Here is a 12798-nt window from a genome sequence, read left to right on the forward strand (position 1 = left end):
TAATGATTCAATACTCAGATGGACATAAATTAATCAAACAAAACACCTATCTATATAGTTGATGGTTAGGCAGAGGAAAGTATTTTTATCTCCACAGTTGCTAGAGAACATGTTAATTTTAATGTCATTTTAGGAAAGCAATCTAGAAGTATCTTTTAACATTATAAAATCCTGGGATTCTCCCAAAGAAATTCAAGCATCAGTAAATAAGAATGCATGTTCATAGAGACATTTACCAGTGGTAAAAAGCCAAAAAAGTCAATTCTAACAGAATAATGATTAAATAAATAATTCTATAATGTGAAATATTATACTACTAGTAAAGGTATAAATTAAAGCCATTTAATTTTCAAGTTTTCAAGGATTTGCTTAAAATATTTCTGAATTAAAAAGATGTAAAATGAGTAAAATGAAAAGTCATACCAAACAACCACTATACATACACACACACATATGTATTTTTTTTTCTTTTTTTTTCTTTACCTTGACTGTCAAAGGGTGATAAATTGATCACTTTTGTTGGGAATTTACTCATTGAGATGTTCTTCAGAACTAAATCTTGTTGGTTTGAAAATATATTTTCGTCTTTAAATAAATTCATTCCTAAAATGAAAGTGTTTAGAAATTAGATAGAGACACTGAATATTCATATACTACTCTCCAAACACCATGTACTACTAGTCTTTATTTGTATGTTTGTAACGTTTTCTTACCACATTGTATTGAGTGACCACTTGCTTACTGCTCTAATTTGTATAAATTATTTGATCATTTTCTCTTCCTTGTCTTTATTCTGTGTTCATTGATAGCATCTTTTTTTTTTTCTTAAAGATTTTATTTATTTACTTGACAGAGAGAGATCACAAGCAGACAGAGAGGCAGGCAGAGAGAGGGAAGCAGGCTTGCTGCTGAGCAGAGAGCCCGATGCGGGACTCGATCCCAGGACCCTGAGATCATGACCTGAGCTGAAGGCAGCGGCTTAACCCACTGAGCCACCCAGGCACCCAATAGCATCTTCTTTCTTTAGCTTAGTGAGTATACTTATGCAAAACTACACATATTTAATGCATATATATTTTGATAAGTGTAGACATATGCATATGCCTGCAATATCATCACCACAATCAATAAGCATACCCATCACCTCCAAAAGGCTCATCTTGTTTTCTTTTTAGGTAGATGGTAAGAAAAGTTAGCAAAAATACTCCCTCCTTTTTGAAGGATATGGGTATGCTTATTGATTGTGGTGATGATATTGCAGGCATATGCATATGTCTACACTTATCAAAATATATATGCATTAAATATGTGTAGTTTTTGCATAAGTATACTCACTAAGCTAAAGAAAGAAGATGCTATTGGGTGCCTGGGTGGCTCAGTGGGTTAAGCCGCTGCCTTCAGCTCAGGTCATGATCTTTGAAGGGTCAGGGGTGGGAGGTTGGGGCAACCTGAGGGTTTTGAAGGGTCAGGGGTGGGAGGTTGGGGGAACAGGTGGTGGGTAATGGGGAGGGCACGTTTTGCATGGAGCACTGGGTGTTGTGCAAAAAGAATGAATACTGTTACGCTGAAAAAATAAATAAAATGGAAAAAAAATACTCCCTCCTTAATGATTTTTAAGTACACAACACTGTATTTTTAACTATAAGCATGATATTGTACAGAAGATCTCTAGAACTTATTCATCTAGTATAACAGTAAGTTTATACAACTGAACAACTACCCATTAATTTCTTTCTACCCCCAACCTCTGGAAGCCACTGTGAGTGGCTTCATTCTCTGCTTCTGTGAGTTTGAGTGTTTCTAAATTTATTTTTAAATTTATTTTTATTTTATTTTCTGTGGAAGTATAATTAAGATATAATGTTATATTAGTTTCAGGTATACAATATGATTTAACAATTCTATACCTTACTTGAGTACTCATCATGGTAAGTTTACTTTAAATCTCTTTTATCTCTTTTACATGTCATATAAATGGAATTATGCAGTATTTGTCCTGTGACTGGCTTATTTCACTTGGCATTAATGTCTTCCAGCTTCATCCACCTTGTCACATATGGAAGGGTTTCCTTCTTTTCCAATACTGAATAATAATCCTTGTATGTCTATGCCACATGTTCATTTTTCCCAGCTTTGTTGAAATACAATTGACATATAGCATTGCGTAAGTTTAAGGTGTACAATGTATTTGATACATGTATGTATTATGAAAGGATTACAATAACAAGTTAAAACCTATCACCTCATATAACTATTTATTTTGTGCTAAGAATTTTGAAGATCTACTCTTCTAGCAACTTGCAACTATATAATATAGTATTGATTATAGTTATCACACTGTACATTAAATTCCACAATTTGTTCATCTTCTAATTAGAAGTCTGTACCCCTTGACCAACAACTCCCCATTTCCTTCACGCTTCAGCCCCTGGTAACCAACATTCTACTCTCTGCTTCTATGAATTCAGCTGCATGTGGAATTTTAGATTCCACATGTGAGTTAGAGCATACAAATGTCTCACTTATTTTATTTACATAAAGACCTCAAGTTCCATCCAGGTCATCACAAATGGCAAGATTTCCTTCTTTTTTATACTGAACAATACCCCACTGCATATTTTATACCAAATTTTCTCTATATATTCATCTGTCTGTGGGCATTTAGATAGTTCCCATGTCTTGGCTATTGTAAGTAATGCTGTAAGTGCATGTATCACTTTGAAAGAGTGATTTCATTTCTTCTGAATATATACCCAGAAGTGGGATTGCTGGATCACATGGTAGTTCTCTTTCTAATATTTGAAGGAACATCTATGTTGTTTTCCATAATAGTTGCACCAGCTTTACAATCCCACCAACAACGTTCAAGTGTTGCCCTTTCCCCACATCCTCACTAATATTAGTTATCACTTGTCTTCTTGGTGATAACCATTCTAACAGGTGTGGGATGTTATCTCATTGTAGTTTTGATCTGTATTTCCTTAATTAGTGATGTCAAGCACCTTTCCATTGGCTATTTATATGTCTCTTTTGAAAAATGTCTATTTACATCCTCTCCATTTATAATAGCATTGTTTTACTTTTGGGTTTTCTCCTCTTCTTCCTTCTTCTTCCCCTCCCCCCTTCCTTCTCTCTCTTTTTTTTTTTTTTGCTACTGAGTTGTATGAGTTCCTTACATTGGATATTAACTTATTATGAGATAGATGGTTTGCAAGTATTTTCTCCCATTCCATAGGTTGCCCTTTCACTTTGTTGATGGTTTCTTTTGCTGAGCAGAAACTTTTTATTTTGGTGTCCCACCTGTTTTTTATTTTGTTGCTTGTGCTTTTGATATAATGTCCAAAATATTATTGCCAAGATCAATATTAAGGAGTCCCCCCCATTTTCTTCTTGGAGTATTGAGGCTTCGGATCTCACATAAGTTTTTAATCTATTTCAAATTAGTTTTTATTAACCATAGAAGATATGGGTTCAGTTTTATTCTTACAGATCGATACCCAATTTTCCAACATCATTTATTGAAGAGACCATTGTTTCACATTACGTATTCTCGTTTCCCTTATCAATTATTAATTGTCTATATATGAAGATTTATCCAAGCTCTTGATTCTGTTTCATTGGTATATGTTCTGTTTTTATGTCAGTACTATTCTGTTTTGATTATTATAGCCTTGCAATATAGTTTGAAGACAGGAAATGTATGTAATTCCTCTAACTTTGTTCTTCTCTCTCAGGATTGCTTTGGCTATTCAGGGTCTTTTGTGTTTCCAAACAAACGTTAAGATTTTTTTTCTACTTTCAGAAAATTTTCATTAAAATATCGATAGGGATTGCATTGAATCTATAGGTGGCTTTGGATAGTATCAACATTTTAAAAACATTAACTTCCAATCTATATACCTAGGATATCATTCACTTAAGATTTTTCAATTTTTTTCATCAAAATTGTTACCATTTTTAGTGCTTAGATTGTAACCAACCTTTTAAAAATGTATTCCCTAAGTACTCTATTGTTTTGATGTTATTGTGACTGAGACAGTTGTCCTTATTTCTATTTTAGATATTTTATTGTTAGTGTATAGGAATGCAACTGATTTCTGTATGTTGATTTTGTATCCTTTGACTTTACTGCCTTCATTTAGTAGTCCTAAAAGTTTTACAGTAGAATCCTTGCGATTTTCTCTATATAAGATCACATCATTTGCAAACTTCACTTTTTCTTTTTCAATTTGGATGCCTTTTCTTTTTGTTGCTTAATTGCTCTAAGATTTCCAGGACTAAATTGAATAGGAATGATGAGAATGGGCACCTTTATCCCAATCTTAGATGAAAACATTTCAGTCTTTCACCTATAGACTTGTCATGCATGACCTTTATTTTGTTGAGATATGTTCCTTCTATACCAAATTTATTGCAAGTTTTTATAAGATAGTAAACTTTTTCAAATGCCTTTTGTGTATCTATTGAGATGACCATGTGATTTTTACATCATCTGTTAATGTGATGTATCACATATAATGACTTATATATGTAGATCCACTTTTGTATCTCAGAGATAAATCTCAGTTGGTCACAGAATATTACCATTTTAATGTTCTGTTGAGTTTGTTTTGCTGGAATTTTGTTGATTGTCTTCATGGATATTATTTATCAGGCTTTTAGTTTTCTTTTCTTTAGTGTTCTTAACTGGTTTTGGTATCAGGGTAATGTTAACCTTATAAAATGAGTTTGAGAGAATTCCTTTCTCTTTAATTTTTGGGAAGTATTAGAGGAGGATTGGCATTAATTATTCTTTAAATTTTTGTAGAATTGACTAGTGAAATCATCAAAAGTGAAAGTGAGGTACTCAAGTCTCTAGGTCTGAATTTTTCTTTGATGGGTGGTTTTTGGCAAATGATTCAATCTCCTTATCATTACTGGTCTGTTCAGATTTTTATATTTCTTTACAATTGAGATGATACAATTTGTAGATATGTTTCTAGGAATTTTTCCATTTCTTCTAGGTTATCCAATTTTTTAGTTTACGATTACTCCCTGTATCTCATAATCTTTGAGTCTCTCTAGTATCATTTGTAATGTCTGCCCTTTTATTTCTGACTTTTTTCTACTTTGTCTTAGCCAAAGTTTTGTTAATTTTATTTACTTTTTTACAAAAAATCTTGGAACATTGAACAAATAAAATAAAATAAAAATAAAGAGTACTTATTTAACTCCTTAAAAAACCAATTCTTATCATCATTGATCTTTTTATTATTTTTCTGGTTTTTATTTCTACTCCGTTCTTTACTATTTCCTTATTTGTGCTTTGGGCTTAGTTTTTTCTTCTTTTATACTTACTTGTGATGAAATGTTGTTTAATTGATATCTTTCCTTTTTTGTCACATAGATGTTTACCTCTATAAACTTGCCTCTTAGAATTGCTTTTTCAGGGGCGCCTGGGTGGCTCAGTGGGTTAAGCCTCTGCCTTCAGCTCAGGTCATGATCTCAGGGTCCTGGGATCGAGCCCGGCATGGGGCCTCTCTGCTCAGCAGGGAGCCTACTTCCTCCTGTCTCTCTACCTGCCTCTCTGCCTACTTGTGATCTCTCTCTGTCAAATAAATAAATAAAATCTTTAAAAAAAAAGAAAAGAATTGCTTTTTCATCATCCTTAAGTTTTGGTGTATTGTGTTTCTATTTTCATTTACCCCAAGTTATTTTTTTCATTTTACATTTTATTTATTCTTTGACCTGTTGGTTGTCTGGGAGTGTGCTGTTTAATCTACATATATTTGTGAATTTTCCTGTTCAACCATTTATTGATTTCTAATTTCATACTACTGTAGTTAGAAAAAATACTTGGTAAGATATTAATCTTCTTAGATATCCTAAAACTTGTTTTATGACCTGTCATATGATCTTTCCTGGAGAATGCTGTGGTGCATTTGGGAAGGAAAGAGAATCTGTATTATGTTTCTGTTGTATGGAGTGCTCTATATGTCTGTTAGGTCCATTTGGTCTAAAGTACTGTTCAAGTTCAATGTTTCCTCATTGATTTTCTGGCTGGATGATGCCTGGATGATGTTGAAAATGAGGTACTGAAGTCTCCTACTATTACTGTATTGTCTATTTCTCCCTTCATATCTGTTAGTATTTGCTTCTTACACTTAGGTGCCTGATATTGGGTGCATAAAAATTTATGATTATTATATCCTCCTAATGAATTCGTACCTTTATTAATATATAATTCCCTTTTTTGGTCTCTTGTTACACTTCTGAGTTTAAGTCTATTTTGTCTGATATAAGTTAGCTACCTTGCTCTAATTTGGTTTCCACTTGTATGGAATACTTATCCATTCCTTCACTTTGACCCTACATGTGTCCTTGAGTATTAGCTAACCATGTATGAATGGGTTTATTTTTTGACTCTCAATTCTGTTCACTTGGTGTGTGTGTCTGTTTTTATGCCAGTACCAACTGTTTTGATTACTATATCTTTATAATACTGCTTAAAATAAGGAAGTGTGATGTCTCCAGCTATGTTCTTTTTCAGAATTGCTTTGACTGTTAAGATATTTATGATTCTATATAAATTTAAGGGTTGTTTTTTCTCAATTCTGTAAAAAAAATGCCATTGGAATCTTGATAGGAATTGCATTGACTCTATAGGTGGCTTTGGGTATTATGGACATTTTGACAATATTAATTCTTCCAATTCATAAATATAGGATAATTTTCCCACTTATTTTTTTCTTTTTCAATTTCTTTCATTAATATAATAAATATAAATATAATTATAGGTTTTAGTATAGATACATTTTACCTCCTGGGTTAAACTTATTCCTAAGTATTTAATTTTCTTGATTCTATTGTAAATGGAATTATTTTCTTTATTCCTTTTTCAGATAATTTGTTGTTAGTATATAGAAGAGCTATGGATTTTTGGATGTTAATTTTGCATCCTGCAACTTTATTGAATTCATTGATCTAACATTTTTTTTTTTGGTGGAGTTTTTAGGAAAGAATTAGTCTTCCTATCTGAGTGGAGCAGGAAAACTGGCTTTAGAGGTGGCAATCCTGTGCCCATTTCCCTGGCCAAATAGGGCCACTGGTTTTGCTCTGCTAAAGACCAGTTCTGCCTGTTGTATTCTCTGTTCAAGTGTTTCTGGGCTATAGAGCCTCTAGCTATTCTGTTTAGGCTTTCTGGTTAGGCTGGGCCAGGAGCTGTACTCAACAGTGGGTAAAGATATGTGAATGAGCTCCCTGCCAAGGCAGAATGGGCAGGCTAGCCTCGAGCAGCCTCCCTGGTGTTCCTAATCAGGCTTTCCGGTTGGCACAGCAGTTGGTATGGCTACAATTTAGTTCCTTTGCCTGGGCAAAATAGGGAAGCTGACTCCAAGTCCATCAAGGCTCTTTGTGATCTTGACTCTAGTTAACTTGGTCCCCATAATCTGGCCAAATGGTACCACTGGCTTTGCTCTGCAGATAATCAGCCCCCATCTGCCATAATCTACTCAATTTGTGTTGGGCCACACAGCTTCCAGGTGTTCTACCAGTTTTCTTGGTCAGTTAGTGCAAGGAGATACACTCAATAGTGAACAACGCTGACTCAGCTCCGCCATCTGAGCAGTAGTAGACCAAGCTCCAGGGCTACCAACACTCTTTTTTTCAAAACCCAAATCATACAGACCTGAACCTCACCACATTTCCTGGTGAGATTATGTCACTATCTTGTCTCTGCAGATAAGCAAACCTGCTGGTTGGGACTACTACTTTTGGCACTGCAGGTAGGAACTCAGTCTGTCAAGGTCTGAGTGTTGGTTTTTGCAAGCACTTCCTTCCTTCCCTGTACTAGATTCCCAGTGGTCAAGTCCCATGGATTACCCCACAGTCCCCATGATGTGAGACCAAGTGGGGGCTCCCAAGAGATGCAATGCTAGAGGAGCCAGATGTCCCATCTAGGTTCTTTTTTCCAACTGAAGACTTTGGGGGCTCAGGGGAAATCTCACAGTGCGGCACAGTGTGGCACTAGGGAGGGGCAATAGGGTCTGTGTGTAGCCACTTCTCCTACCTCTCTAATGCAGTCTGTCTTAGTCTCTGTGATGTGGAGAGGGGGTGCTTCAGCTTTATCCTAATGTTCTAAGATTTTTCCCAAGGTTGTTTGTCCATGAATAGATTTCAGTTTTTCTTCTTGTTTGGGGAGTACGGTCAGGAATGACCTATGTTACAATTTTGGTGTGCCACTCCTCCTCCCACCTTTTATGTTTCTGATGTCATAATTTGCCTTTATTTTGCATATTCATTAACAAATTACTGTAGCTATAGTTATTTTTAAAACTTTTCTTCTTTAATCTTTATGGTAGTTAATATGTTATCGTACTGCAGTATTAGTGTATTCTGAATTTAACTATATGTTTGTCCTTACTAGTGTGCTGTATGTTTAAATGTCACATGACAATTAGTGAGTGTCCTTTCATTTCAGCTTGAAGAACATCCAGGATTTCTTATAAGGCAGTTCCAGTGGTGATGAGCTCACTTAGCCTCTATTTCTTTTGAGTCTTATTTCACCTTCATTTCTGGTGGACAACTTTGCCTGGTAAAGTATTCTTTTTAGGGAGTTTCTTGCAACCCTTGAATCTATCATCCCACTCTTTTTTGAACTGCAGTGTATTTGCAGAGATTGCTTCTAATGCTCAAGAGGATTCCCATATATGAGATAAATATTTTCCTCTTGCTGCTTTTAAAATTCTATCTTTGTATTTGATTTTAGACAGTTTTATTTTATTATGTATTGGCAAATATTATTGTGGATTGAAACTTTGCAGTGATTTCTTAGTTTTTGAACTTGGATATTCAAATATCTCCCCAGGTTTGGGAAATTCTCAGGCATTATTTCTTTACATAAGCTCTGCCCTTTTCTTCTTCTGTGATACATATTATATAGATTATTGCTGTTCCATAGTTCATATCATCTTCATTAATTTTTCATTTTCTCTTCTTTGTATAATTTTAATACTGTCTTCTACTTTACAAATATTTTCTCCTGCTGGATTGGCTATCAACTCTGGAGTTTGTTTGATTCTGCTTTATGATCTCTATCCTTCTGTTAAACTTCTCATTTTGTGTATTCGTTTCTTGCTTCTGTTGATCTGACTTTTTGTGTTTTCTTGTAGTTCAGTGAGCTTCTTTAAAACAGCTATTTTGAATTCTTTATCAGTTAAATTGCAAATCTCCAATTCTTTGGGGCTATTGGAAAATAATGTATTTCTTGCATGGTATTATGTTTACCTGATTTTTTTATGTTCCTTGACGTTCTCTCTGTTTTCATTGCATTTTAAAAAGTAGTTGCCTCCTCCAGGTTTACTGACTGGTTTCCAGAGAGAAATCTCTTCTTTCAGCCCTGCTAGGAATTCTGATGTTTTTTCAGACCATTCAATGGGTATGCCCGCTCTACACTTCGTGCTTTTTGTTTGTTTGTTTTGGTGGCAGAATTCTTAAGCCTTCTTTCTGTGCTGCCAAGACAGGCTGGTTGCTGAGAGCCTCCTTTTTGTTTTCCTTATGGCAGTGCTGAATGCTCAAGTTTATGGTTTCTTCCAGGTCAGTTTTCTGGGGGTGTTTACTGTCTGTCAAAGTTCACTCTTATTGCTGTTGGGAGCATGAAGAGGGAGCCAGCCACAAGGTGGATTTTGTGGGGGTGAGACACATGGAGTATTGGAGGTGCCTGTGGACCAGTTTTGGGGAATCCACAGGTGAAGTGTTTTCAGCAGCTGATATGTGGGCTTCCAGAGTCCTTTGACACAGTTAGCAGTTATATCCCTTCTACACATTCAGTTCTGAACCTTGGTGGCTGTTATCTCAGCCACTCTTTGACTTTAGGTCATGTGACTTATGACTCAGTTCTCTGGATGAGATAAGAGAAAAATGGGTCTTTTTGGCAGTACTCACTCACATGCTGGGTACTCACTCACATACTCACTTTTTCCAGCAGGAGAAATCTTGGGATGAAAAGGGCTCTCTTTGCACTGAAGTATGCTGCCCTGAAGAAGGAGTGGTGTAGGTAAAGTCAAACTGTTCCTTTTACCCTCTACGGTGTATCTAATCTCAGATTTTGTTGTTGTTCCAACAGTGTGCTAGGACTTCTCTGTTGGACTCCTGGATTTCAACAAAGCCTTTCCCATATGTGGATAATCATCAAATTGGTTCTCTTTTTCACAGGGGGTAGATGGTAAAAACAAAACAAAAACCCACACAAAACTCCTACAATATTGATGTCATCACTGTAATCTTCCTTCTCTCTTGCCAAATATTTTATAGGAAATGTCACTTACTACTTTTATTTCTCTGATATATCCAATTATGTCAAAGTCCTTTTTAGAAATCTTTCTCTCTTCTCATTGAGAAAGATTCTTCTTTTGTAGCATTTTGGTGCAGTAGTATTTTTAGTATTTGCAAATGTAAATGTACAAAAGCTCTTCTTCCTCTTCCAAGGTAAATTAGAATAATTAGCAGCAAAGCCCTCACTATTTTTTTACCTGATATGGACGGTGGCATACAGTTTTTGTCTGTAAGACACAGTTTTTTATTCTCAGCATCTTAATTTTCCTTATCCAAATCCTGTTTTAGTTGAACCAGAATATTCATTTCTGTATTTGACTTATACTCTACATTTAGAAGGATGCATTTATAAAGATGCCTTTGATAATTAGAGCTATATACATAAACCACTGTTTCCCCCCTCACCAATTTGTTTATCATTTTTTTTACAAACTCTATTGATTTTAAAAGTAATGTGCTATTGCAGAACACTTCCATTAAAACAAATAATTATAAGCCTCATATTATTTAATCATTGGCTAAAGATTAAACTGAAGCCATACACTGAGAGGCTTAGTAAGAGACTGTAATTGAGAAAATAAAATGCTGTTGACAGGATTTATTTCAGAAACCATAATTTCAAGCTAGTCTTTCACGTTTGTCAAATATAAGTAAAAGCTGGGGAGGATTTTTAAGTCATTAAAGATTAAATCCTTAATGTATGTTAAGGTAATGGCCCTATACTGTCAAATTTATGTTTATTCTTCATCATGTTTTCATGAAAGTATCAAGACTAAATTATTTAAATGAAAATATTTTGGCATATCTTGGTATTAAAATTGAATATAATTTTGAAAGCAGGTGGTATAGAAGAATAGCTACCTCAGAAGAACTTTCTAACTAAAATGCTAGATTAAAAAAAATGTATTTTAAAAAGTATTGCTGTTATGACATAAAAATATGCTCAGGAAAACCAAAAGAAGTAAAAACATTTAACTTGCAGATTCCTGCTAAAAATAGGGTGTGTGTGTGTGTGTGTGTGTGTGTGTTTCTGGTGTACATATTTTTGTAAAATTAACTGAGCTATAAGAATAATGCGGGAAGTTGGGGAGAATACAAGAGGTAATTTTTCCACAAAAAAATAAAATAAAAAAGAGGGCACAATCAACTATTTCAGGAAATACATTATGTATGGCTTATGATGGCATACACAAGAACTGAGAAAAAATGGAAAGAGATTATAACAGATTATAAAAATGGAATGAGATTATAATAGCACAGAATGGAAACTATTAGAATCTTATATTTTTTATATGAGTGTTACATATTTTCTGAAAGCTTAAAAATATTTCATAAAAAGTAAAATGAAAAATACTACAAAAAGTATTCTAGATAATTAGGTACTTATTTTGTGTTGCTATATCTTTTACCTTGATTGTCAAAAGATGAAATACTGATCCTGTTTGTTGAGACTTTCTGTGGTGTGATGTCACTGGTAAAAAAATCTTCTTTATGTTGTGGGGACATATAACTGTCTTTAAATAAATTCACACCTAAAACACAATTTAAAAAAAATTCACAAAGACATTATGACTGTTTAAATAATACCCCCCAGTCTCCATGTATTAGTCCTTATTTCTGCATTTGTAATCTTTTCATGTTTGAGTGGTCACTTGTCTATGATTCCAATTTCTATAAAATTCTTCATTTTCTCTCCTTTTTTCTGTATTCTTAGATAACATCTTCCTTAATCTTGACCTTTAATCAAAACCATTTTATCTTAAATGTGAATATTAATTTCTGTATATAATCTATAATCTTTCAACTCTTTTCCTCATAAAAATTTCTCTTAAATTTTATTTAGAGAATTTGTAAATTAACAATAAATAAATACAGATTAGTTAATTAAATTCATTTTGTTCTTAAAGGATATGGTACTTTAAACTGACTAAATGTAGAATATGATGAATACTTCATCAGGATCATTGAAGCAAACAGTAATTCAAAGTACCTAAACAAAAACAGTCTGAAGATTAAAGATGGAGAAGTGACTCTTCACAGTTTATCAGGTTGTTAGAGTAAGACATAAAATAAATTAACTGCTTGATTCAAACAATTTCATTTTTATATCACCTTAGCTATAAGCTCTTTGAGTAAATAATGTTTATTTGATTCATTTTTAAAATTTTATTTTAATTCCAGTCCACATAACTGACTGACACTAACATTGTTAGTTTTAGGTGTACAATATAGTAATTTAACAATTCCATATAACACACTGTGTTCATCATTACAAGTACACTCCTTAATCCCCATCACCTATTTCTCCCATTCTCCTACCCTACTTCCCTCTGGTAACCATCATTTTGTTCTCTAGAATTAAGAGTCTGTTACTTAGTTTGTCTTTCTCTTTCTCCATTTTTTCCTATTGCTCATTTGTTTCTTGAATTCCACATGAGTGAAATCATATGGTATTTTGTCTTTTTCTGACGTTTTTCACTTAGAATT

The 12798-nt window shown here is 33.9% G+C and overlaps 1 protein-coding gene across 1 annotated transcript in view; it reads right to left on the reverse strand.

Annotated features, from left to right (window-relative positions):
* Window positions 1-12798, reverse strand: part of CCDC7 (coiled-coil domain containing 7) — a 387945-nt gene that overhangs the window by 23068 nt on the left and 352079 nt on the right. The window contains exon 20 of the mRNA XM_046011852.1: window positions 11721-11843. Within this exon, the coding sequence (XP_045867808.1) occupies window positions 11721-11843 (123 nt within the window). The remainder of the gene's footprint in view (window positions 1-11720; window positions 11844-12798) is intronic.

This window comes from Meles meles, chromosome 7 (assembly GCF_922984935.1).
Source record: "Meles meles chromosome 7, mMelMel3.1 paternal haplotype, whole genome shotgun sequence".
Lineage (NCBI taxonomy): Eukaryota > Metazoa > Chordata > Mammalia > Carnivora > Mustelidae > Meles > Meles meles.